Genomic DNA, 27,880 nt, shown 5'->3' with positions numbered 1-27,880 from the left:
GTTTCTTGTTAGCAGCTATCACTCCCGGAAGCCCTTTTTCCCGGCCCGGTCTGGCTTTGCTGTGTGCTGCCGCCCCCCTTATCCTGCGTGCGGCCTCTTGCCGCCTCCCAAGCCCGGGGCTGCGGGGCCTGTTTTCCAGTGTCCCCGGAGCCATGCCGGGCCCGCAGGCCGGGAGCAGAGCCCGGGTTTATGCGGACGTTAACAGCCTAAGGAGTCGCGAGTACTGGGACTACGAGGCGCACGTCCCTAATTGGGGGTAATTGATAGGGGCCCTGGAGGACTGGTAGCTATTGAGTAATTAGGGGAGCGAGGGATAAGACACCGATGATATTGGGGGCTAAGACTTGAGTTTCGGGGGATAACTTGAGAGAATTGTAAGACTTGGGCTTTAGCGTTGGGATAAAAATGTATAGTTGCTAGTGAGTTTGACAGTTATGGTAACGAAACAAGATTGTTCTAACTAAATACTCTGGCTTTAGCTACATTTTCTGTATGGATAATAAGAACAGGTCGTATAGTGGTAATGAACAGCATCGAGAGACGTTGTATGTATTTACTACAGGGTTGTTAGGGTAAGGAGTGGCTGGGTGGTGCTAGGTTAATAGAGGATACAATATACTTCTAATTACTTAATTCGGTGATTTCTTGGGTATTTATAAAATGCAGAGAGAAACAGGAACGTCAAGATGAGCTAGGTAAGTGCAGGAGAAAACGTTTATGTCAGGGAAGCTAGAAAGATGCTGGGAGGTATGGAGATTGCTGTTAAGATGTTGGTGACAGGAAGGTTTTAATAAGGGCCACTTGATTGGCATGAAGAGGCTAGCTGGTGTAACCAGAATTACTGAGAATGCTAACAGAGGAAACTAGAATGACAGGAAGATGCTGGAGTTTAACAAAAATGTCAGGGAAATGTTGGGGGTTCCCAGGAATGTCAGGAAGAAGTTGGAGGTTAACAGGAATGTCAGGAAGACACAGGGTTTAAAGGGACAATCACGTTACATATGTTTCTACTTGAAATATTAATAATTAACTATAGAATTTTACTGTAAATAATCAAACTATCTTATTTATGAAAGGTATCTTTTAGTTTGTCTTACGTTTTGTCTCTGTCCACCTCAATGGCCACAGCTTTTTGTTCCTTTTAGCGGGCTGGTGGTCTAACAAGAAGTACTGCAGCTTGCACTCCCAGTCATGCCACACTTGCAATTATTTATCCTTAAACCAAACTGCAATGTAAATAGTTTTTATTGCTAACACTAAATATTACTGTAGAAACAAATTCAGCATTGACTGTCTCTTTAACAAGAGTGACAGGAAGATGCAGGGGGTTAATAAGAACAACAGGACGATACAGGGGTTCAACAAAAACAGGAAGAGGCAGAAGTGGCATGAAGATTCTAGGTGGTAACATAAATTACAGAAAGATGCAGGTGCAACTTATTGCAGGATTCTAGGAAAAGTAACAAAAGTGGCAGGATAAATATTTCAGGAAGATGCTGGGGGTGATAATGTTAGGAAAGATGATAAACGTAAGAAGAATGGTAACAAAAATGGTTGAAAAATGCCTGCAGGGCTAACTAAGACAGGATGCTGGGGATGGTAACATGAATGGCAGGAAGTTGTGGGGGTAATAAGAATTGCAGGAGAATGGTGGTGATGGGAAAATATGTGGGTAAGATGCAGGTAGACATAAAAAAAATGGCAGGAATTTGTTGGGTGGGGGATAACAGGAAGGGTGTGAATGAACAATGATGGTTCTTATAAAAATGCTTGAACAGCGCCAGTGGATTATGGGTAAATTCTGGAATTAAGAAGTGAATAGGGAATAACTTTATAGTAACAAAATACTAGAGGTAACACAAATAATAAGTCAGTACTAACTGATAATAACTGAGTCTGGAATATGCTAATTAGATAATCGTGAATTTGTTAGTTAATAGGATAGTTGGAGCTAGTAAAAATGTGGTTCTACTCCAGCTGTGCAAAACCCATATTAAAAAGCTGCTTTTATTCTTTTGGTCTGAAGGCTACATTTTGACTTTTCATTTGCATGTTGTTGAATCAAAGTGATGTATGCTTTGATTAAACTCTAGTTTCATTTTGTCATAACCCTGACTAGACTGTTTTAAACTAAAGCCTATGTTTTATTTGTCTATTGCCACAACAGAAACCAAGAGGACTATCAACTAGTCAGGAAACTTGGCCGCGGCAAGTACAGTGAGGTGTTTGAAGCCATAAACATCACCAACAATGAGAGGGTCGTGGTGAAGATTCTCAAGGTCTGTTCCACACACATTGTTTTGGCTAAACCTTACTATTTGGCACTTACTGTATGTACAGAAGAACTGAGTGGGATTGTTTTATTTATTTATTTATTTATATATATATATATATATATATATATATATATATATATATATATATATATATAAAAATGTATTTATATTTGTTGCTGCTATCTAGCCAAACACTTAGTCTTTCTTTTTTCAGTAAATACAATGTTCGTTTTTTTTTTTGTTTTTTTTTTTAAATGTTCTTCAGCCAGTAAAAAAGAAGAAAATAAAGCGAGAAGTGAAGATTCTCGAGAACCTGCGTGGAGGAACCAATATTATCCGCCTTCTAGACACCATCAAAGATCCTGTGGTATGTACTATCAATGACACCCTGGGTTTCTGCACAACTGATGACTTGTCTCTAGTTTGCCCTCTAAACACAGATTAGAGACAAGTGTTGAGAGAATCAAACACTAGTCTTATGTATGCCAAATGTCTGCCTTCATGATGCACCAATTTGTAAGCTTAATTGCAGAAAGGTCATACTTTCAGCTATACAGTTTGACTTTTTTTCTTCTTTTGAAGTTATGGGGTTTATGATACATGTTTTATAAGTATTTGTGTTTTTGTTTTTATTCATAATTTTTTTTTTTTTAATTAATTTTTTTGTTCCCAAGATATTGTTTTGACTTAACGGACATTAAGGTCTTGTTCTTTTAATGCTATCTACAAAGTACACAGTTCCATATCGACTTATTAAAAGTTTTGTAAGGCTTTCGACAAAATCATTATTTTTGTTGATCACTTCTACTCCTCTGTGGTTGTATTGAATGATATGACTGTAAAACATGTATACAAATGTCACCCTGGAGCTGCAGTTTGGATTATAGTAATGAGCTGATTTGTTGTCCTAGGTGTGTGGTAATGTCATAGTGTTGACTAGCTTTGTGTTGTGCACATTGTATGTATCCACTTAGCCCCCTACAAAGAGCAAGGGAAGGATGTCAGAAATGTCTATTGTCGTTAGATCATATGGTTACAATATCAATCACTTTTTAGTAATACTAGCTTTTATAATCACTTTTTAGTAATACTAGCTTTTATAAGTCCTAAAAGTATATACTTTACTAAGCTTAGCAGCTGTGGGTCCTATTTCTGTAATATGTCTGATGGAGGGTCTGATGGAGGGTCTACAGTGTTTGGGATCTGATCTGAGATATGCATGTAGGAGAGTTAGAGAAGCAGTGCAGATCTAGAGGTCTCATCTGAGATGTGATGTGGGTATGTGGCTTACAGATGGAGTATGCTGTCAAGGGTTTGATCTAAAGTCTTATGTGATTATGTTATAGAGAGGGACTGCATGGCTTGGGGTCTGATGGTGGACTTGTCAGTAACGTTGGGGCTGCAGAGCCCAGGGGTCTGGTTTGTTAAATTATTCTATTAGGATCAGTAAATTGGTCTAGCACTGTTTGAACAAGTCATTTTTTTAAATTTATTTATGAACACTCATCTTCATGTCACCCAAAAAAATAAAATTACCTAATAACTTTAACCCCTTAATGACCGGACCATTTTTCAATTTTCTTACCCTTAATGACCATGGCTATTTTTACATTTCTGCAGTGTTTGTGTTTAGCTGTAATTTTCCTCTTACTCATTTACTGTACCCACACACATTTATATACCGTTTTTCTCGCCATTAAATGGACTTTCTAAAGATATCATTATTTTCATCATATCTTATAATTTACTATAAAAAATATATAAAATATGAGGAAAAATTGAAAAAAACACACTTTTTCTAACTTTGACCCCCAAAATCTGTTACACATCTACAACCACCAAATAACACCCATGCTAAATAGTTTCTAAATTTTGTCACGAGTTTAGAAATACCCAATGTTTACATGTTCTTTGCTTTTTTGTAAGTTATAGGACAATAAGTACAAGTAGCACTTTGCTATTTCCAAACCACTTTTTTTTCAAAATTAGCGCTAGTTACATTGGAACACTAATATCTTTCAGGAATCCCTGAATATCCCTTGACATGTAAATATTTTTATTTAGAAGACATCCCAAAGTATTGATCTAGGCCCATTTTGGTATATTTCATGCCACCATTTCACCGCCAAATGCGATCAAATAAAAAAAAATTGTTGACTTTTTCACAAATTTTTTCACAAATTTAGGTTTCTCGATGAATTTATTTACAAACAACTTGTGCAATTATGGCATAAATGGTTGTAAATACTTCTCTGGGATCCCCTTTGTTCAGAAATAGCAGACATATATGGCTTTGGTGTTGATTTTTGGTAATTAGAAGGCCGCTAAATGCCACTGCGCACCACACATGTATTATGCCCAGCAGTGAAGGGGTTAATTAGGAAGCTTGTAGGGAGCTTTTAGGTTTAATTTTATCTTTAGTGTAGTGTAGTAGACAACCCAAATTATTGATCTAGGCCCATTTTGGTATATTTCATGCCACCATTTCACCGCCAAATACGATCAAATAAAAAAAAAAACTGTTAAATTTTTCACAATTTTAGGTTTCTCACTGAAATTATTTATAAACAGCTTGTGCAATTATGGCACAAATGGTTGTAAATGCTTCTCTGGGATCCCCTTTGTTCAGAAATAGCAGACATATATGGCTTTGGCGTTGCTTTTTGGTAATAATAAGGCCATTAAATGCTGCTGCGCACCACACTTGTAATATGCCCAGCAGCTATTGGGTTAATTAGGTAGCTTTTAGGGTTAATTTTTAGCTTTAGTGTAGAGATCAGTCTCCCACCTGACACATCCCACCCCCTGATCCCCCCCTGACCCCCCTCAAACGGCTCTCTTCCCTCCCCCACCTCACAATTGTCACCGCCATCTTAAGTACTGAAATAAAAAAAAATATATATATATATATATATATATATATATATATATATATATATAATTTTTTTTTATACAGTCTGCAGTGATGGATCCCCCCTTACCCCACAACCTCCCTGATCCCCCATACATCTCTCGACCCCTCTACCTATTTGCCGCCTCCCCCTCTACCTATTTGCCGCCATCTTGGGTACTGGAAGCTGTCTGCCAGTACCCAATTTGCCCACAAAAATAGTTTTTTTTTTAACTTTTTTATATAAAACGTTTGTTTTCTGTAGTGTAGCTGCCCCCCCTAAATAATCTACATCCCTCCCCCTCCCAGATCCCTTACTAAACAACAGAGATCCCCCTGCATCTGCCTCTGCCTTTTTTTTTTTTTACTTGCGCCCCCTCCGCCGCCCCGGCCGCAACCGCTGACGAAAGCCATAAGAGATCGGGACTCATTGAATAAGGACTGTAAAACGTATGATTGTCCTAGAAGCTGCTCCCACCCACCAACGAATGTGTCACCATTAATGGCCGATGCAGAGAGGGCCACAGAGTGGCCCTTTCTGCATCGGTGGGTAAAATAGGGGATTGCAGTGATGCCTCAATATTGAGGCATCACTACAATCCCTTGTAAGCAGCTGGAAGCGATCATGATCGCTTCCAGCACTTCTAACAACAGAGGTCGTGCCAGGTACGTCAATTGTCATTAAGGGGAGTTTTTTCTATGACGTACCTGGTACGTCCTCTGTCATTAAGGGGTTAAAGAACTAAACTGTTATTATAAATAATGGCTGTGAATGAAAGTAGAGTTTTGGCAGCTTTATTCTAGTTATTGCATCTTTCTGACAAATGCTTCAAGGGATAGTGCACTTGGGGAAGTACTCAGAGTTTTATCCATCAACACAATTCCTATGTGTTTTGTAAGAGTCAAAAAGCCATGAAACACTAGGAATACTTTAAAGTATTCTGCTGCAGGGACCTGTGACTGTGTGTCATGTCCTGTCTCCATTCTCTGTTAGTTAAAGGACCAGTAAACACAGCAGATTTGCATAATCAACAAATGCAAGATAACAAGACAATACAATAGCATTTACTCTAAATTTCAAATGAGTAGTAGATTTTTTTTATAACAAATTTCAAAGTTATGTTTATTTCCACTCCCCTTGTACCATGTGATAGCAATCAGCCAATCACAAATGCATATACGTATAGTCTGAGAATTCTTGCACATGCTCAGTAGGATCTGGTGACTCAAAAAGTGTAAATATAAAAGAATGTGCACATTTTTTTTAATGGAAGTAAATTGGAAAGTTGTTTAAAATTACATGCTGCATCTGAATCATGAAAAATGTATTTGACCTGATTGTCCCTTTAATGTTTGAGTTGCATTTTATTTTCTCCCATATTTTAGCCTCATGTACAGTTTTTCCACTTTACATTTCTTACGGGTTAATGTTTATATAATGGGTTTAAAAAATATGTAATATAAAGCTACAAGGGTCATAATTACTTTAAAATTATATTTTAATAAACAATTTCAAACATAACTGCTGCAAAAAAATAAATATTCTCCTAAAATGTTAACATTATTTCTGTTTCCCCTCCTGCAGTCCAAAACCCCAGCTTTGGTTTTTGAATATATCAATAATACAGACTTTAAGGTGAGTGAACTTTTACTTTTAGTGTCTGATATTTTGTGATATTTAAATAGTGATATCTTATTTTTCCTTTTGAAACCTTTATCATTGAATTTATATACAACATTCAGGGTGGATTTGATTTATAGGGACAGTAAACCTCAAAAATAATGTTATATAATTCTGCACATAGTGCAGAATTATATAACATTATATTAGCGCAAACGTTATTAAACATAATATACCCTTTGAATTTTTTTAAAAAATGGCTGTTTTACAGACCCGCTCTCTGTAATCTTCTGAGCGGGTCTGTTTTTTTCACACAGCGCATCGGGCCAGCTGTATAGTCACAGCCCGGCCCGACCGCGTCATAACACTAAGTGCAGCTCGCTCCTGCTGTCAGACAGAGCAGGAGCGAGCTGCACTGTGTATAATGGCGCGGTCAGGCCGGGCTGTGACTATACAGCTGGCCCGATGCGCTGTGTGAAAAAAACAGACCCGCTCAGAAGAGCACAGAGATCTGTTCCACTCCAAACAATCTTCTATTCATTTTGCTTCTTGAAACTTAGTATGGGTTGATTCTGTGTACATAGTTTTGCAGGGGAGTAATGACATTAAAGGGACAGTAAAGTCAAAATTAGACTTTCATCATTCAGAAAGAACATGGAAACTCCCAATTTACTTCTCTTATCTAATTTGATTCATTCTCTTAGTATCTATTGTTGAAAAGCATACATAGTTAAGTTCATGAGCAAAACACTACTGTGAGCTAGCTGCTTGTCACTGTTTCACAGATGTCCTAATATTCAAAAGCTCTCCGCTCAGGCGAGATTATCAGTATGCAGAGGTCCCAAAATGTTTTTAGAAGCACAAATTTTAATTTGAAAGAAATTTGTCTCACTATGCAGGGTTCTTGGTGTGAAGGAGAGACACCTAAATTACAGCATGAGGTCTAAAAAAAAATCCCATAGATTTTGTATGATTTCTCTCCATCCCGGCGAGTTTTTGAATATCAGGCTCCCAATGTGTTAGGCCCCAGTAAAGCATTGCTCTCCTTTATCAAAGGATACCAAGAGAATGAAGCAAATTTCTTAGAGGTAAATCTCAAAAATGTTATGCTCTATTTGAAACCCAAAAGTTTATTTTTCATGATTTATGTTCCTTTAAAGTCTATTTCTCAACTCCGTATGTTTATTTTATAACATTTTTGCTGTGAAGAAGGGCATGTTATTTCTGCAGACACAAATTCACTGTATTGAGAATTGCAACTGGGTTATATTATCTATTTTTGTGCTTTTGCTTAAAAGTGTGCTTGTTCTCTGCCTCACAAAGAGGCTTCAGTTGCCTCCATTATACTAAGGTATTGGAACCTTTACCTGAGCTGGCAACATTCTACAGAGTAATTGATTAGGTCAGCTCACAAGCACATTTGCAACAGTACCTAATGTGGCACAGCTAAGGAGACCAAAAATATGGATTCCATCAGGAGTATACCCGAACTGTGCTTGAATTGTAAAACGTTATAAACTAATAAAAGTTTTAAGATTAAATCTACATCCTATTCCCAGACTAATCCTTGCTTTGTATACATCATACCCAACATGCATTTACTGTTTAAACTATACATATTTAGATCATTGAGTCTTTCTTTATACGTTTTATATTTTAGACCATGTACCATTTTAGTAGCCCTCCTTTGGACAGCTAAAATGGTACATGTTCTAAAATGTAAAATGTACAAAGAAAGACTATATGATCTAAATTTGTATAGTTTAGAGGATAGAAGGGAAAGAGGCGACATGATAGAAACCTTCAAATATATGAAGGGACTTAATAAAATAGAAGCTGAAAGCATTTTCCACACAAAAAATAAATGCCAAAACAAGGGGTCACAATCTAAAGTTAGAGGGTAGCAGATTCAGGAGAAATGTGAGGAAGCATTTTTTTACAGAAAGGGTGGTGGATTCATGGAATAATCTTCCATTTGAGGTGGTAAACACAAAGACTGTAAAGGAATTCAAAAATGCCTGGGACATGCATAAGGCTATCCTAAGGGAATAAGTAACATGGGTAGACTTGATGGGCCTTTTTGGTTCTTATCTCCCGTCAAATTCTATGTTTAATATCTCTTAATTTCTGATAAATGCTATGAGTTTAATGCCCTGTAGTTTGAGGTGTCTATCTGTTGCTACTGTGAAGGGAGAGAAAAGAAACAGGGCAGATAAATTGGTGGACTTGTCTCTCCAAAATGTTTGCTCATTAAAGGGACAGTGCACTGTAAAATTGGTTTAACCTTAATGTGTTTATAATGACTTGTTATACCAGCTGCAGTTTAAAATACAGTATATGGGAAATTGCTCCTTTATGCATATTTTTTATATGAAATGGCTGTATGTGCTATTTGAAACAACACAATCAAATGGGCTGAGCTTCCAAAAACAGACCTCATTAGCTTATCTGTATATTTATACAAAGTCCACCTTATCTCTTTATGCACAGTGAGACCAACACTTAGCGAAATTAACATTTTAGTTTCTCTCCATTTCTTCTAAACATTCTTGTTTACGTAGCTTTTCATTAACTAATACTTAAGTATTAAAATATTCAATATAGGTGGAGATACAACAGGCAAAAGCAGCTTTTTCAAATGACAAAATGTTAAAGGAGTTATTTGTAAATACACCCCAGCAGGAAAAATGGATCATGGAGAAAACATTGAAGGGGAGAAAAAAAAATCACAGTACAATTGTCCCTTTAAATCAGCTTACTGTCTAGGCCCCTGATCTCACTCCCTAAGTTGTATAAGGTTATTGACGCTTTTTCAACTATTTCAGGATACAAAATTAATTTAGACAAATGTGAGGCTCTCCCTATAACTTTGCCACAAAACACCATGAAATTGATAGAAACTAACTTTGATCTTAAATGGGCAAAAGCAGGTATCCAATATTTGGGGATTAAATTAACCTCACGCTCCTCACAACTTTATGGAGTCAATTTTTCTCCTCTATTTAATTCAATCAAGTCAGATGTTCTTATGTGGCAAAAACAAGGTTTTTCTTGGTATGGTAGGTTATCCATTATTAAAATGAATGTTCTCCCGAGGATCCTGTATCTTTTTAGGGCACTGCCTATTTGGGGTCCCCAGACGGGACTTAGATACTCTTCAGTCGGAGCTACATGTATTCCTGAGGGGCAAAAAACACGCTAGTATACCATTCTCCACTCTAACGCAGCATAGGAAATTGGGAGGGGTGGGGGCCCCAAATTGGTGGATTACTACAAGGCTGCTAGGCTGGCCCAGATTTCTATATTTGGTAGAAAGGACACAGATTTTGTATGGCCTTCCCTAGAGTCCAGTATGGGGGGTTTGGTATCACCAGAAGATGTGTTGTGGAGTGGAGAGTTCTGAGGGGTGCGATCTTTGCTCCCCAATAACAAAACTGTCTTCACAACAATGGACATCCTTCAATAAAAACAGTGGTCTTATGCCCCCTCACTCAATTATAACCGCTCTGAAGTACCCGATACATAAAGATTATAGGCCCGAGATACAGAAGTGGGAAAATAAGGGACTCTATAGAGTAGCTGACATACTCATCCATAACACCTTCATGACTTACACTCAACTCAAACAGAAAATTGATCCACTACCACTACAATGGTTCCTCTATCTGCAAATGACCTCAGCTGTTCGCAAATTTATCTCAAATTTAAAATCCTTTAAGCTTAATGCCCTTGAGCACATTTGTGTTTCCCAATCCAGACCTAAATATGTGATATCCCTTATGTATGTAGCTTTTCAATCAGTCTCCAATAAAAGTTAGCAGCCTTTCCTGTTAAAGAGGGAGGCAGATATAGGAGGAGTGAAGGACATAGATCAGTGGGACAAACTTTTGTTCAATTCCCCCAGGGGCCTAATTAGCGCAGACATGAAAGAGAATTACATTTAGACATCTTTCCGTTGGTACTTTACACCTGTGCAAACACACTTAATACCAGGAGGTTCCAGAAACTGTTATAGGGGGTGTAATCCTGTTGGTACTTATCTCTACATGTGATGGGAATGCCCCCAGGTTCACAAGATTTGGTCAGACGTATCAAAACTGTTAAGAATTATATTAGGGGAGCATATTTCGCTCTCCATCACACAAGCCCTGATGAATGAAAGACTTGCAAGGTTTAACTTCCACATTAATGTCTTTGTAAAAATGATTTGCACCACTGTGAGAATCAACATAGCAAAATACTGGAAGACTGGAGTCCCGTCATGGGGGGAAATCATTAATAAAATTGAGTACACATACTCCATGTATGAGACGGCAGCTCACATCCAGAACACTTCAGAATCATTTTATAAGGTGTGGTCATATTGGTTGCTCCGTAGCGATGAGCTACAGTCTCGGTTTGTACAGAATGGAGAGTCTAGGGCCTCCAAATGAACTTCTGATAACCATTTGTATCCTATAGCTTCTATGGTAGAACTTCTTACAGATTTCTAGATATGTAGGCAGATGTATTAAAACATACTCAGCTGTTAAATGATGCACATCATGACAATCTGTTGGTTTTGTTAGTTATATATATTTCTCTTGTTAAGTGTATCCAGTCCACGGATCATCCATTACTTGTGGGATATTCTCCTTCCCAACAGGAAGTTGCAAGAGGATCACCCACAGCACAGCTGCTATATAGCTCCTCCCCTAACTGTCATATCCAGTCATTCTCTTGCAAGCCTCAACCAAGATGGAGGTCGTAAGAGGAGTGTGGTGTTTTATACTTAGTTTATTCTTCAATCAAAAGTTTGTTATTTTTAAATGGTGCTGGAGTGTACTGTTTATCTCAGGCAGTATTTAGAAGAAGAATCTGCCTGCGTTTTCTATGATCTTAGCAGAAGTAACTAAGATCCATGGCTGTTCTCACATATTCTGAGGAGTGAGGTAACTTCAGAGAGGGAATGGCATGCAGGTTTTCCTGCAATAAGGTATGTGCAGTTAATATTTTTCTAGGGATGGAATTTGCTAGAAAATGCTGCTGATACCGAACTAATGTAAGTAAAGCCTTAAATGCAGTGATAGCGACTGGTATCAGGCTTATTAATAGAGATACATACTCTTATAAAAATGTAATATAAAACGTTTGCTGGCATGTTTAATCGTTTTTATATGTATTTGGTGATAAAACTTATTGGGGCCTAGTTTTTTTCCACTGGCTGGCTTGAATTTTGCCTAGTAACAGTTTCCTTAGGCTTTCCACTGTTGTAATATGAGTGGGAGGGGCCTTTTTTAGTGCTTTTCTGTGCAGCTAAAAATACTGACAGAGACATTCAGCTTCCATCTGCATGATCCAGGACATCTCTGGAGGGCTCAAAAGGCTTCAAAGTCGTTTTTGAGGGAGGTAAAAAGCCACAGTAGAGCTGTGGCAGTTGTTGTGACTGTTTGAAAAAAAAAAACAAAAAAAAAAAACTTTTTGTCTTTTATTATTCAGTTTTGGGTATTAAGGGGTTAATCATCCATTTGCAAGTGGGTGCAATGCTCTGCTAACTTGTTACATACACTGTAAAAATTTTGTTAGTGTAACTGCCTTTTTTCACTGTTATTTCAAATTTTGACAAAATTTGTGTTTCTTAAAGGTGCAGTAACGTTTTTTATATTGCTTGTAAACTTGTTTAAAGTGTTTTCCAAGCTTGCTAGTCTGTTTAAACATGTCTGACACAGAGGAAACTACTTGTTCATTATGTTTGAAAGCCATGGTGGAGCCCCATAGGAGAATGTGTACTAAATGTATTGATTTCACCTTAAAGAGTAAAGATCAGTCTTTAACTATAAAAGAAATATCACCAGAAGATTCTGACGAGGGGGAAGTTATGCCGACTAACTCTCCCCACGTGTCAGACCCTTCGCCTCCCGCTCAGGGGATGCACGCTAATATGGCGCCAATTACATCAGGGACGCCCATAGCGATTACCTTGCAGGACATGGCTGCAATCATGAATAATACCCTGTCAGAGGTATTATCCAGGTTGCCTGAATTAAGAGGCAAGCGCGATTGCTCTGGGGTTAGGAGAAATACAGAGCGCGCAGATGCTGTAAGGGCCATGTCTGATACTGCGTCACAATATGCAGATCATGAGGACGGAGAGCTTCAGTCTGTGGGTGACATCTCTGATTCGGGTAAACCTGATTCAGAGATTTCTAATTTTAAATTTAAGCTTGAGAACCTCCGTGTGTTGCTTGGGGAGGTATTAGCTGCTCTGAATGATTGTAACACAGTTGCAGTACCAGAGAAATTGTGTAGGCTGGATAAATACTATGCGGTACCGGTGTGTACTGATGTTTTTCCTATACCTAAAAGGCTTACAGAAATTATTAGCAAGGAGTGGGATAGACCGGGGGTGCCTTTTTCCCCACCTCCTATATTTAGAAAAATGTTTTCAATAGACGCCACTACACGGGACTTATGGCAGACGGTCCCTAAGGTGGAGGGAGCAGTTTCTACTTTAGCAAAGCGTACTACTATCCCGGTTGAGGACAGTTGTGATTTTTCAGATCCAATGGATAAAAAAATTGGAGGGTTACCTTAAGAAAATGTTTATTCAACAAGGTTTTATTTTACAGCCCCTTGCATGCATTGCGCCTGTCACGGCCACGGCGGCATTCTGGTTTGAGGCCCTGGAAGAGGCCATCCATACAGCTCCATTGACTGAAATTATTGACAAGCTTAGAACACTTAAGCTAGCTAACTCATTTGTTTCTGATGCCATTGTTCATTTGACTAAACTAACGGCTAAGAATTCCGGATTCGCCATCCAGGCGCGTAGGGCGCTATGGCTGAAATCCTGGTCAGCTGACGTGACTTCGAAGTCTAAATTACTCAACATTCCTTTCAAGGGGCAGACCTTATTCGGGCCTGGTTTGAAGGAAATTATTGCTGACATTACTGGAGGTAAGGGTCACACCCTTCCTCAGGACAGGGTCAAAGCAAAGGCCAAACAGTCTAATTTTCGTGCCTTTCGAAATTTCAAGGCAGGTGCAGCATCAACTTCCTCCGCTTCAAAACAAGAGGGAACTTTTGCTCAATCTAAGCAGGCCTGGAAACCTAACCAGTCCTGGAACAAAGGCAAGCAGGCCAGAAAGCCTGCTGCTGCCTCTAAGACAGCATGAAGGAACAGCACCCTATCCGGCGACGGATCTAGTAGGGGGCAGACTTTCTCTCTTCGCCCAGGCGTGGGCAAGAGATGTTCAGGATCCCTGGGCGTTGGAGATCATATCTCAGGGATATCTTCTGGACTTCAAAGCTTCCTCTCCACAAGGGAGATTTCATCTTTCAAGGCTATCTGCAAATCAGATAAAGAAAGAGGCATTCCTACGCTGTGTGCAAGACCTCCTAGTTATGGGAGTGATCCATCCAGTTCCGCGGACGGAACAAGGACAGGGTTTTTATTCAAATCTGTTTGTGGTTCCCAAAAAAGAGGGAACCTTCAGACCAATTTTGGATCTAAAGTTCTTAAACAAATTCCTCAGAGTTCCATCTTTCAAAATGGAAACTATTCGTACCATCCTACCCATGATCCAAGAAGGTCAGTACATGACCACAGTGGACTTAAAGGATGCCTACCTTCACATACCGATTCACAAAGATCATCATCGGTTTCTAAGGTTTGCCTTTCTAGACAGGCATTACCAATTTGTAGCTCTTCCCTTCGGGTTGGCTACAGCCCCGAGAATCTTTACAAAGGTTCTGGGCTCACTTCTGGCGGTTCTAAGACCGCGAGGCATAGCGGTGGCTCCGTAGCTAGACGACATCCTGATACAGGCGTCAAGCTTTCAAGTTGCCAAGTCTCATACAGAGATAGTTCTGGCATTTCTGAGGTCGCACAGGTGGAAAGTGAACGAGGAAAAGAGTTCTCTATCCCCACTCACAAGAGTCTCCTTCTTAGGGACTCTTATAGATTCTGTAGAAATGAAAATTTACCTGACGGAGTCCAGGTTATCAAAACTTCTAAATGCTTGCCGTGTTCTTCACTCCATTCCGCGCCCTTCGGTAGCTCAGTGTATGGAGGTAATCGGCTTAATGGTAGCGGCAATGGACATAGTGCCATTTGCGCGCCTTCATCTCAGACCGCTGCAATTATGCATGCTGAGTCAGTGGAATGGGGATTACACAGATTTTGTCCCCTCTGCTAAATCTGGATCAAGAGACCAGAGATTCTCTTCTCTGGTGGTTGTCTCGGGTACACCTGTCCAAGGGTATGACCTTTCGCAGGCCAGATTGGACAATTGTAACAGATGCCAGCCTTCTAGGTTGGGGTGCAGTCTGGAATTCCCTGAAGGCACAGGGATCGTGGACTCAGGAGGAGAAACTCCTTCCAATAAATATTCTGGAGTTAAGAGCGATATTCAATGCTCTTCTGGCTTGGCCTCAGTTAGCAACCCTGAGGTTCATCAGATTTCAGTCGGACAACATCACGACTGTGGCTTACATCAACCATCAAGGGGGAACCAGGAGTTCCCTAGCAAGGGGGAACCAGGAGTTCCCTAGCGATGTTAGAAGTCTCAAAAATAATTCGCTGGGCAGAGTATCACTCTTGCCACCTGTCAGCAATCCATATCCCAGGCGTGGAGAACTGGGAGGCGGATTTTCGAAGTCGTCAGACTTTCCATCCGGGGGAGTGGGAACTCCATCCGTAGGTGTTTGCTCAGTTGATTCATCGTTGGGGCAAACCAGAGTTGGATCTCATGGCGTCTCGCCAAAACGCCAAGCTTCCTTGTTACGGATCCAGGTCCAGGGACCCAGAAGCGACGCTGATGGATGCGCTAGCAGCGCCTTGGTTCTTCAACCTGGCTTATGTGTTTCCACCGTTTCCTCTGCTCCCTCGACTGATTGCCAAAATCAAACAGGAGAGAGCATCGGTGATTCTGATAGCACCTGCGTGGCCACGCAGGACTTGGTATGCAGACCGAGTGGACATGTCATCCTTTCCACCATGGACTCTGCCTCTAAGACAGGACCTTCTGATACAAGGTCCTTTCAATCATCCAAATCTAATTTCTCTGAGACTGACTGCATGGAGATTGAACGCTTGATTCTATCAAAGCGTGGCTTCTCCGAGTCAGTCATTGATACTTTAATACACGAAACCAGGAAAATCTACCACAAGATATGGAGTAAATATCTTTATTGGTGTGAATCCAAGACTTACTCATGGAGTAAAGTTAGGATTCCTAGAATATTGTCTTTTCTCCAAGAGGGCTTGGACAAAGGATTATCAGCTAGTTCCTTAAAGGGACAGATTTCTGCTCTGTCTATTCTTTTGCACAAGCGTCTGGCAGAGGTTCCAGACGTCCAGGCATTTTGCCAGGCTTTGGTTAGATTTAAGCCTGTGTTTAAACCTGTTGCTCCCCCGTGGAGCTTAAACTTGGTTCTTAAGGTTCTTCAAGGAGTTCTGTTTGAACCCCTTCATTCCATTGATATTAAACTTTTATCTTGGAAAGTTCTGTTTTTGATGGCTATTTCCTCGGCTCGGAGAGTCTCTGAGCTATCTGCCTTACAATGTGATTCTCCCTATCTGATTTTTCATGCAGATAAGGTAGTTCTGCGTACCAAACCTGGGTTTTTACCTAAGGTGGTTTCTAACAAGAATATCAATCAAGAGATTGTTGTTCCATCGTTGTGCCCTAATCCTTCTTCAAAGAAGGAACGTCTTTTACATAATCTGGACGTAGTCCGTGCCTTGAAGTTTTACTTACAAGCTACTAAAGATTTTCGTCAAACATCTTTTTCCTGTTTGTCGTTTACTCTGGACAGAGTAGAGGTCAAAAAGCTTCGGCAACCTCTCTTTCCTTTTGGCCTAGCCTATGAGACTGCTGGACAGCAGCCCCCTGAAAGGATTACAGCTCATTCTACTAGAGCTGTGGCTTCCACCTGGGCCTTCACAAATGAGTCCTCTGTTGAACAGATTTGCAAGGCTGCGACTTGGTCTTTGCTTCACACTTTTTCAAAATTTTACAAATTTGATACTTTTGCTTCTTCGGAGGCTGTGTTTGGGAGACAGGTTCTTCAGGCAGTGGTTCCTTCCGCTTAATCCTGCCTTGTCCCTCCCATCATCCGTGTACTTTAGCTTTGGTATTGGTATCCCACAAGTAATGGATGATCCGTGGACTGGATACACTTAACAAGAGAAAACATAATTTATGCTTACCTGATAAATTTATTTCTCTTGTAGTATATCCAGTCCACGGCCCGCCCTGTCCTTTTAAGGCAGGTCTAAATTTTAATTAAACTACAGTCACCACTGCACCCTATGGTTTCTCCTTTCTCTGTTTGTTTTCGGTCGAATGACTGGATATGACAGTTAGGGGAGGAGCTATATAGCAGCTCTGCTGTGGGTGATCCTCTTGCAACTTCCTGTTGGGAAGGAGAATATCCCACAAGTAATGGATGATCCGTGGACTGGATACACTACAAGAGAAATAAATTTATCAGGTAAGCATAAATTATGTTTTTTTATTTTATTTTTCTCCTTTTTTTCTTTCTTGGCTTTTCATGTTAAGCTATGCCTCTTTTGAACGTTGTGATGGGATACGTTTATGTTCTCACCGCGTTGGGCAAATACACTCATAATGGTTTAATCGATGTTCAGTTGCAGTGTTATTGCCACATTCATTCTTGTACGAAATGTAAAACTTTTGTGGAGAAATTCTAAATGTTTAATAAAAAAAATTATTTCAACCTAAATAAGCCTTCTATTACAATTTGCACTATGTTACACCTAAATCATTCTTAGGATTTGTATGGTTTATTCTTAAATTAACGAAAATAAAACATTGCCATATAAATTGGTTGCTTGTATAAAAGTCCAATTTAAACTTTATGTTCCACTGGGGTTAACTCTAACCTATGTATTTAAAGGGACATAAAACAAGTAGCGATAGAGACAAAATATATGTACTTTAATTACTTTACCTGCAAATTTATACTGCAGTGCCTCGCCATTAACCCTTTCTTTTTAGTTTCTGAATTATTAAGGTCTAACTTCCCCCACACATTTCCTTCTATGGCTGTATCTGTATCTATATCTATTGTTGTTTTGGTAGAAGGCTAATATGCATAGGGATTATGTGCTGGAGCATGCATAGAAGCTGTGAACTCAGTTGAAATACAATGCCTGTGTCTAAACACTGATAGGGGGGGGGGGGTGAGTTGGCTGCTCCAGGCAGCTCAGCTATGTAATTTATTTTGATTATTTTTGAAAATTATTTTAAAATACTTGCCAGCAATTTTTAAACAATTTTTTTATGCAAATTATTTCTAATTAGCTAGCCCTTTTAGGATATGCACAGATCTCAACCTGTTAATGTCCCTTTAACCCTTTTCACATTCCTATTCAAGCAATAGTGTAGATACAATGCTCTAGAACATTAGTGTATTTTCTTTTTCCATTTTTATGCCCCTTTATTGCACTATTGCTTGCGAAAAATTATGTTTAACCCCTGCAACATAGAACAAAGTCAATTTAATAATAGAAATAAACTGAAAGTCTTAAAATGTACATGTTCTATCTGACCCATGACATTTTATTTGATGTGCTTTTTAAGTGACATGAAACACTAACGCTAGTTATGACGTATACAAACCAAAGAGCAGTCTGACAATAATGTGCGGGTGTATGTTTGTTTTCTTTTTTTATAAATTGGTTGTATTAAAGAAATAATGTTTAAAATGTTAGTTTCGGTTCAGTAATGGGAGCTAGTAGACATGTGCATTTGTCTTACTCTGTGCACAGCGAATGCTGAATGTGGCCGTGGGCAGCGGCTTTTGGCTCTTTTCGGAGCTGGATTTCTTTGTGTGAAAATAAATACCCAAATCTAGATCTTTGTATGTTGCACTTACACACAAAGAAATCTGGCTCCAAAAGAGCCGAAAGCCACTGCCCATGGCCACATTCGGCATTCATTGCGCGTAGAATGCACGTCTCATGAAACATGATGGGTTCATTTAGGGACATCAAAGTGCTATCAAAGATACAGTTTTTAAATATTTGTGAAACCTTTATCTTGTGTGTTTTGCAATACACTACTTCATTCCTGAAGTGTGTGTTTATATATGTATGTATAAATAAATGAGGGGGAAAAAAATAAGTGTGTATATATATATATATATATATATATATATATATATATATATTTTATTTTTTTTTTAATTATTTTTGTATAAATTAGTGGTAACAAGATTTATGATCAACTTCTGGTGTTCTGTAAACCAATTTGTTTTGTTTTAGAAAGTAGTGTCTACTAGTTTAAAATACCCACCCCCATTTAAAGTCTGCCAAACATAGAGGTTTTTTTTGCTAATACTTCTTTAATTCCTTATGCAGCAACTGTATCAGATCCTTACAGACTATGATATCCGCTTTTACATGTATGAGCTGCTGAAGGTGAGTTCAATTAAAAATGTGTATTGTCTATTTTTTTATGTTTATGTATGAAGGATTGTTTTTTTATTTAGGTAGCACTATTATTATTATGGGGTTGTACAGCTCCAGCATAATAAAATATTACAGACTTCATTTCCATTTGTGGGCAGCTTTTAAAGAGACATAGTAGCAAAAATGATATGTGCTAATTCATTAGAGTATGTAATTGTATAATTACTGACCGTGCAGGGCAATGTATTTAACCACTGCAAAGTTAATGTTTAAATCTAGTAGTTCATTCATTTTAAATACTGGTCAACCCATGAAACACAATGTTGTAAATCGTAAAATGCTATACTAAACAATATACTTAAAGATTTAGACTAACCAAGTATTGGACAGAGGTACAGTTAATTAGGAAAACAGACTAAATGATTAATGGGGATTTATTGTATTTTAAGAGAGAGCAATGTATATTTCTAGAATAGTGCTATAGCAAAGATGTTCTGATATTTGTAATATTCAGCTAAGGCAAATATCAATTAAAGGGGCGTTGTAGTGCAAAAAAGATACCATGCATTTTCACACGTATGAAGTCTGTTTAACCCTTGCAAAGTTTTAATAGTTAAAATAGACAACAGAAAGGGCTGGCTGCTGGCAGGCTTATAAGTCTGTGGCTGCTCATTGGCAGTGTCTGCTCAAGACCAGCAGTTCTCTGCAGTTTCTGAGCAGTACTTAAACCACCCCTCATGGATTAAACACATAGACTAAGTGCTCTAACTCAGCACTACTAACAATTAGAGCATCTAATTTTTCCACTACAATATCCCGTTAAAATAAAAATGTTTCTCTACTTCAGTACCTTTTTTTACATACTGGAGTTAATTGATTTATTTCACTTCTTGAGCATAGCTGTGACAGTCATTGTACATGAGGCACTGATGAGGCAAAAAGAATAGTTAAGGGTACTGTATGTGCCCTTATAACAAACATATCGCCATCAGTTTTAAATACATTGACCCCCCCTCATCCTCTTTTATGCACAAATAGTCCTTTGTCATTATCCTAAACACTGACTGAAAATGTAATCCCTGCAGCTGATACCCAATCAGGAGCTTCTTCCTGTTTTAACTGTGAAGTACACTGAGGCAAAGAATCTGTAATTTTTGCTTCCTGGTCTTTAATTGCTAGTTGCCAAGGAGACAGTTGAGCTGTGCACTCACTTTTCAGAACACTGCGCAGCTGCTAGTGAGCACACATTACCCTATTCTGCTTCTGCAATAGTCTGTACATGATAAGTGGCAAATAGTTGTGTGTATTCCACTGACCATTCAACAACAAAAGGGACTTTTTTGAAGAATAAAAAGTACCAGTTGCAAAAATATAAAGAGTGTGCAGTTTTAAATGACTTTCCAGTTGACGTCTATTATCTAATATGTTTTGTTCCTTTGGTATCCTTTGTTGAAAAGCATACCTAGGTAGACTCAGTAACTATTGATTGCTGGCTGCACATCTATGCATCATGTTATTGGCTCACCTATGTGCATTGTTTATTTCTTCAACAAAGGATACCAAGGGAATGAAGCAGATTAGAGACCAGAAGTAAATGGGAAAGCTGTTTAAATTTCTATTCTGTATCTGAATCATGTTAGAAAAATGTTGGGTTTCATGTCCCTTTTAATACAGCATCAGTTTTGTACTTACTATTAATGCTCGCTGGCTGATAACTCCCACAGATCCGTGTTAGGAAAGGGACATGGCACTTCAAGCCTGTCAATAAAACAATTATATATTTTAAAAAAGTGTCCTTTCAGATTAAACAGAAAAAATTACTAGAAATGACTAAATGTCCCTATAAAACCTCTCCTGATAAGGGTAATTATAAAAAACTGTCCCGATACAGGTACTTATAAAAACCTGTCCCGATACGGGTACTTATAAAAACCTGTCCCAATGCGGGTACTTATAAAAACCTGTCCCGATGCGGGAACTTATAAAACCTAAAACCTTGTCCCGATGCGGGAACTTATAAAACCTAAAACCTGTCCCGATAAGGGAACTTATAAAACCTAAAACCTGTCCCGATAAGGGAACTTATAAAACCTAAAACCTGTCCCGATAAGGGAACTTATAAAACCTGTCCCGATAAGGGAACTTATAAAACCTAAAACCTGTCCCGATAAGGGAACTTATAAAACCTGTCCCAATAAGGGAACTTATAAAACCTAAAACCTGTCCCGATAAGGGAACTTATAAAACCTAAAAATATGCCTAATTACAGGCCTGGAAAATATCACATAGATCACCAGGTTCGTTGTCAGAGAATACTTTGGGGAAGGCTGACTCATTTCTTATGTCTGCTGCAAGGACAAGTGGTAGTAATTTGTAAATCTGTGTCTGCATTTTTTCTTTGTGGCAGGCTTTGGACTATTGTCACAGTCAAGGGGTGATGCACCGTGATGTGAAACCACATAATGTCATGATTGACCACCAGCAGAAAAAGGTATTTACTGGTGATTGGCTAGTCTCACTCGCTTTGTTAAATCTTTTATTTATGTTTGGCCAAATGCTGCAAACTCTCCACAGCTGTGTCGTGTGCATCCAAGCGAGTGTTTACCATTTTGTTTGATATTTTGATTTGATTTCTCCTATTGGGCTTTGCACCCAGGCTGGTCTAGGGTTTATCTGCCCTAGTAACTGATTGCAGATACAGCTTTGCTTGGGATGAGCACCCACTCTTACTTGTCCTTCCAACAACACTACTGTCTGGTTATTGTTTTATCTCTATCTGCTATCCCTGTTTCTTCTCATGTTACTTATCTCCTTTTTTTTCTCTCAAGTCACTAATTTCACTACTCATGTCCTCTTGTTATTATTATTTTATTTTTTTTCATTTCCTTTCTAGGTAATCTTTTTAAGCTCTTGTTCCTAATCAGGTTATCTGAACTTAGGCATTTTACCCAAAATTAATCACTCCCTACAGTGAAGTATTTTGAAGTCTGAAGAATTTTTTTTCTTCTAGTTTTCTGTAATTATAGCTATGTGCTCACATTGCCTTCCATGCTATGTTAGTAGATTATGTGTAATACATCTGTATTAGGGCAGCATCTTTTTATTTTAAGGAGTTCTAAATGAACATTTCAGTATTGTCTTTTACCTAAATTTTCTAGATCGTTGCATATTCTTTCTTTTTTTAACTCTTGTCATTATGATGGGCAGATTTGTGCATTATTCTGTACTTGTAGTTAAAGGGATATTAAAGTCAAAATTAAACTTGCATGTTTCATATAGAGCAGACATCCTCAAACTTGGCCCTCCAAAGGTTTTGGAACTATGTTTCCCATGATGCTCAGCCATCTGATATGCTGGTTAAGCATCATGGGAAATGTAGTTCCAAAACCACTGGAGGGCCAAGTTTGAGGATGTCTGAGAGAGAATGTCATTTCAAGACCTTTTTAAATTTTACTTCTATTTTCAAATGTTCTTTGTTCTTTTGGTATCCATTGTTGAAAAATATTTACATATCCTACATTACTGGTAGATTGCTGGCCGCACACATATGTCTCTTATGATTGGCTCACTAGATGTGTTCAGCTAACTCCCAGTAGTGCATTCCTGCTCCTGCAGCAAATGATAACAAGAGAAGGAAGCAAATTTGATAATAGAAGTAATTTGGAAAGCTGTTTAAAGTTGTATGTTCTATTTGAATCATGAAAGAAAAATTAGTTGTTTTGTGTATTTTTAAAGGCCATGTTTGGCACAGGGTTTGATTAGTAGAAATGGCACCAGTACTGGTTAGCAGATCTTTCCCACTACAATACAAATTTTTGATTTCCCCCTATTGTTTCCCCCCCCCCTTTTTTTTAAAGATTGTTTTGTGTATCAACTTTTCTTACTATAAACGAGTGCTTTTTCAAGTTACTATGGTGCCTACTGCTTTCAGATTACAAATCGTGAGCCATTTTGTGGAATTCTTTGATTTTAATTATATGCTTTTCAACTTTATGTAAATCTGGAGGCCTGGTCTTTAGAAGTGTGTGTGTATATATGTATGTGTATGTACATATATCTCTATATCAATCATTTATGTGTCACAAGTGCCACATTGCTGCAGGGTGTGTTTTTGTCTCATTGAAATTTATATGGTTTACAATGTGAATCTCCATTCTCTTCTTACCACTTATTTCTGTTGTACATCAATATATATCTCAATATGGGTTACAGTGTCACTGATATACCGTATACCTTTACTTACTTGTCCCGAATGCACTCTATTTTTCATAGTTCATGTCCCTCTTGCCCAGTTTCTCTGATCTTTCTTTCTCTGAAATAAAGGATTATAAAAGAACAAAGTTATCTTGTCACTTTTTTTCCTTCACAGTGTGTCTGTATTATATGTCTTTTCTGTCTCCTGTTTCATTCATTTTATTTAATATCCTTTCATGGTAATGGTTATCTCCCTTTATTCTCAGTCTGGTTTTCTCTTCTTGTTAAAACATATTTTCTCTCTGAGATATTATTTATCTTTTTTTTTTTTCTGCATTTCCTATCTTTTCTCTCAGCTTCGCTTGATAGATTGGGGCCTTGCAGAGTTCTACCATCCAGCGCAAGAGTATAATGTGCGTGTAGCCTCCAGGTACTTCAAGGGACCTGAACTTCTTGTGGATTATCAGGTATGAAACTAAATATCTTTGTGCACATTCTGTCTCAACATACATGTGACAGACGTGTCATGCTGACAACTCATTTACTTTATGCTTGCTCTTCAGATGTATGATTACAGCCTTGATATGTGGAGTCTGGGCTGCATGTTGGCCAGTATGATTTTCAGAAAGGAGCCATTTTTTCACGGACAAGATAACTATGATCAGGTATTTAACCCTTTATTTAAAGTGAAGGTAAGCTTTGATGAATTAAAGCCCGTTTTTAAAAAAAATACTATTAAAAACAGGGGGCACTTTGATTCATCAAAGTTTAGAAAGCAGCCATTTTGTTTAAAAGCTTACCTCTCTTATTTTCACAGCCAGAGAAGCTTCCCCCACCCGGAGATCCTCTCTTCACACGTCGGCAATGACTAATCCGGCTTCCTCCAATCACGGCTTTCCCCCCAGGGGAGTCATTGCCTGAAGCCATGCCATGATTGGAGGAAGCTGGATTAGTCATTGCTGACGTGTGAAGAGAGGATTTCCGGGTGGGGGAAGCTGCTCTGGCTGTGAAAAGAACAAAGGTAAGTTTTTAAACAAAACGGCTGCTTTCTAAACTTTGATGAATGAAAGTGCCCCTGTTTTTAATAGTATTTTTAAAAACCAGGTTTTCATTCATCAAAGTTTACCTTCACTTTAAATATCCATACTATTATTTATAGTCAAATATTTTGAAACAAGTAAATGGCCGTGATAGGGTCAATTGTTTGTGAGATATAGGAGCAAAGTTGGGCAAAGGAGAATCTAGGAGATAAATTTCAACAGGGCAGAAAAAGAAGTGTTGATCCTGACATGCATATAGTGCAGAGATAGCATTTTTACTTTGTACATTTTACCTTGCAGTTGGTCCGGATCGCAAAAGTACTGGGCACAGATGAGCTTTATGGATACCTAAAGAAATATCACATAGAGTTGGATCCCCATTTCAATGACATCTTAGGACAGTAAGTTATTGTGGAAATATGTGAATTATACCATTAAGTTAATATTCTTTTTTAGTATAAATACACTACAAATGTGTTACTTTTCTCTTTGTCTGATGTAATTTTGATAGTATTGCTCTAACTCCGGTATGGGACAGAGTCAATAGTCAAGACTCCTTTACAGTGCTTTTTCCCCCCCTCTAACTTGCAGGCACTCACGAAAGCGCTGGGAGAATTTCATACATAGTGAAAATAGACACCTTGTGACTGCAGAAGCACTAGACATGCTAGATAAGCTGCTGCGATATGACCATCAGCAGAGACTAACGGCACGTGAAGCCATGGAGCACCCCTACTTCTGTGAGTGAGCAAAATATGTTGTGTAATCAGGGCCCTTTAACATACATTATATGCGTGTTAGTGAGCAGTGGAATATATGTGAGAGCATCTTTACATCTCCTAACCTCTAAGTGCTGCCTGTTGTGTTTACTGTGATTCTTTGTCTTAGTACTGATATATGAATTGATAGCAGTTTCTTTGTTTTTACATTTTGTTTGCTTTGTTCTGATCAGTGTCGTGTTATTGTTTTTAGATCCTGTAGTAAAGGAACAACAGGCTCAGACAGACAGTCCTCTGCTCTCTGGCAGCTTGTCAGCAGCACGATGAGTACCAGGGATTGTGGGTAATTGCGTTTTGTTTGGGGGAAACACATTAAGAATCTTTCTTGGATATAGCTTCTGTTATCACCTATCCATCTATTTTCCACTTTTTTTTACATATTTTGACCCTTGACCTTTTTATTTATTTTTTTCCCTCCTTTTGCCTCCATGTGCATTATTTCCTATTGCTTCTGACTTTCTCTGAACATTTTTACTCTGTACCTACCTGTTTCCTGATTTTTAATTTTTCCCTCAGGACGCCGCTGCTGTTCTCACCATGTTTCTCGTGAATAGATCCAGAGTACACACTGGAGCAGATTTTGGTATTGGCCGCAGTGAGTGAAGGGAAAGTTATATCAGTTGGTCCCATCCGTACCGGAACCCAGAATCCCACTATTTACTAACCAAGATACTGCGATGGACAGGTTGTCAATTCCAGGAGCCCCCAACTGGGGATAAATAGCCACCAACAGGACCCATGGACTGAGGAGCCCAAACTGCAGACGTCCCCCACTCTCCCTCATTTTTCTCAATGGGCAGAAAGCCCTCTGAGTTCTATATATACCTTGGTTAACTATTTGCCTTCTGGACGGAGCTTCCTTGTAAGGGTGTCAAGTGTTTCCAAGCAGGTCTCTGGCAAGGATGGGTTTAACCTTGTGAACAGGACCAGACAAACCTTGGGAAAAAACTGGAGATTGAAATCCAATGTGCATGGCCAGTTTTTTTGTTTAGTTTGTATTAAATGGAGCAAATTGTTACAGGGTAAAGTTGAGATGCAACACAGCCACCTCTTTAAAACACAGAAATGTCCCCAATGCCTTTATGGGGTTTTTGACCAATAAACAAGGAAATACTGGATTATGAGGCCCGGATTTATTACTCTGGGAACCCTCCTTTTTCAGTCTTAATCTTAAAGCTTTTCCAGGGAACAGCATGACCGTTTGCTGAGCTAGTACATACTGGTGTTATTTCTAGATGACACTATATAACTGGCTTTTAAAGGGCTCTCGGAGTGATGCTTCATTCCCTCATACTATAATAGACCTTCCCCAGTACATAGTATACATAGCATGAGTCTCAGGCAGATAGCTGTTCCATTTGTTTACGTAGATCTGGATTATTTTTTTAAAGGGTGTGCAGGAGCCAGGTGACTCACCTGATTGTTAAATTATCCCTGCATTCTTTATGTGGAACAGCCTATGGAATGAGCCTTCTCAGGGTACTGACTACTGGGATTGGAGTCCTGGATCTAATGGTAGCAATGTTAATTGTAATAATAATCTAAACAGTTCACTGCCAGAGGGACCGGTACCCACTGGTGGATCCCTGTCCAGGTTACTCCTAAATTCTGATCCTGTCAGACATTCTTTGTCTTAATCTGTGTCCCTTAATCTCCCTCCTGCCAGACTTGTCATACACCTTCCATGCTGCAAACATACACAGCTGTTCTCCATGTATCCCTTGCCAAACACCTGCAGATCACCCATAAATCATATAATGCAAAAGATCCCTTCCTTGCTTCGAGACCTGCAGGACATCACTTAGCCCCTCACTCCCATGCTTGGTGGTCCTAAGTGCTGTACTTCAGGTGCTAGTATTGACATTATGTTCCTGCGCTTGCCCAGTTTGGTTCCACCTTATTTCCCACTCACACTGTTTAATGTGTGTTCTGAAGCTACCTCGGTGACAAGGCTCTGGTGCAGGTTGGGATCTGCTGCCTGTGCAATTCATTCTGGGATTTATATACAAGTCAAGGGTTGCAATCAAGTAAATCTAATTTTCTGGGGGAAGAAAGTGTTAAAACATTTTATTTTTTTAATTTAATGAAGTGATTGAGCTGTGTTAAAGACCTCTTATCTACTGCAAACTGTGCAGTCTATGCACTGTGGTCTTTACAATCTCACAACACTTTGAATGCCAAAAGGGTCAGATGTTGCAGATTCTTGTGTGAAGTTCTCTGCCATGTAAACTGAGGAATTGTCTGCGAAGGCAAACTCAATTACTGTAAAGGTCTACTAGATAATCAGACTTTTACAGGGGTACAGCGCAAAATGCCTGGATTTGTGAAAGTAGCACCCTCCATTCCCATTTGATGAAGCAAGTTGTAAGAGGCCTCATGGCTCTACAGACTATATGACCACCCCAGTGTATGAATCTTTCTGGTTGTCTAACTATATGCTCATTGTGGTTGCACTTCAGCTGTAGCCAATGTTGTTTTCTCTAGATTGTTGTATTTTCTTGGGTGGGTATAACCCTCCTCTTATTTTCTCCTTGTATTTCTCCCAGATTCCCAGCACTTGGCAGCAATGAAGGGCCCTACACATGTTAGGTACAAACTGTCCCCTTGGCTGTATGGTCTCCTACCCACTTGGAATCGAGTCTATAAATACCTCTGTTCAGCA

General features: G+C 38.9%; 1 protein-coding gene across 2 annotated transcripts; it reads left to right on the top strand.

Annotated features, from left to right (window-relative positions):
• The first annotated feature begins 7 nt into the window (after positions 1–7).
• On the top strand, positions 8–27,880 carry CSNK2A2 (casein kinase 2 alpha 2). 2 transcript variants are annotated; one of them, XM_053702491.1, is made up of 12 exons: positions 8–256; positions 2,168–2,279; positions 2,542–2,643; positions 6,752–6,802; positions 19,155–19,214; positions 21,613–21,696; positions 23,756–23,866; positions 23,963–24,064; positions 24,740–24,840; positions 25,031–25,179; positions 25,412–25,497; positions 25,735–27,880. In XM_053702491.1, the coding sequence occupies exons 1-11, from the start codon at positions 153–155 to the stop codon at positions 25,483–25,485; spliced, it is 1,050 nt and encodes a 349-aa protein (XP_053558466.1). In that variant the 5' UTR covers positions 8–152; the 3' UTR covers positions 25,486–25,497; positions 25,735–27,880. The 2 variants fall into 2 exon arrangements, with proteins under 2 accessions (XP_053558466.1, XP_053558457.1); XM_053702482.1 differs by having other exon boundaries at positions 25,412–25,501.

Source organism: Bombina bombina, chromosome 1 (assembly GCF_027579735.1).
Source record: "Bombina bombina isolate aBomBom1 chromosome 1, aBomBom1.pri, whole genome shotgun sequence".
Classification (NCBI taxonomy): Eukaryota; Metazoa; Chordata; class Amphibia; order Anura; family Bombinatoridae; genus Bombina; species Bombina bombina.
The sequence above is the reverse complement of the archived record's forward strand: the minus strand, read 5'-3'. Positions and strand labels throughout refer to the sequence as shown.

Excerpts from the sequence above, each read along its gene's own strand:
- CSNK2A2 (XM_053702491.1), top strand. The coding sequence starts at position 153 with ATGCCGGGCCCGCAGGCCGGGAGCAGAGCCCGGGTTTATGCGGACGTT. Across the intron at positions 2,280-2,541 it reads TCGTGGTGAAGATTCTCAAG|CCAGTAAAAAAGAAGAAAAT; the intron begins GTCTGTTCCACA and ends AATGTTCTTCAG. Across the intron at positions 24,065-24,739 it reads GACAAGATAACTATGATCAG|TTGGTCCGGATCGCAAAAGT; the intron begins GTATTTAACCCT and ends TTTACCTTGCAG.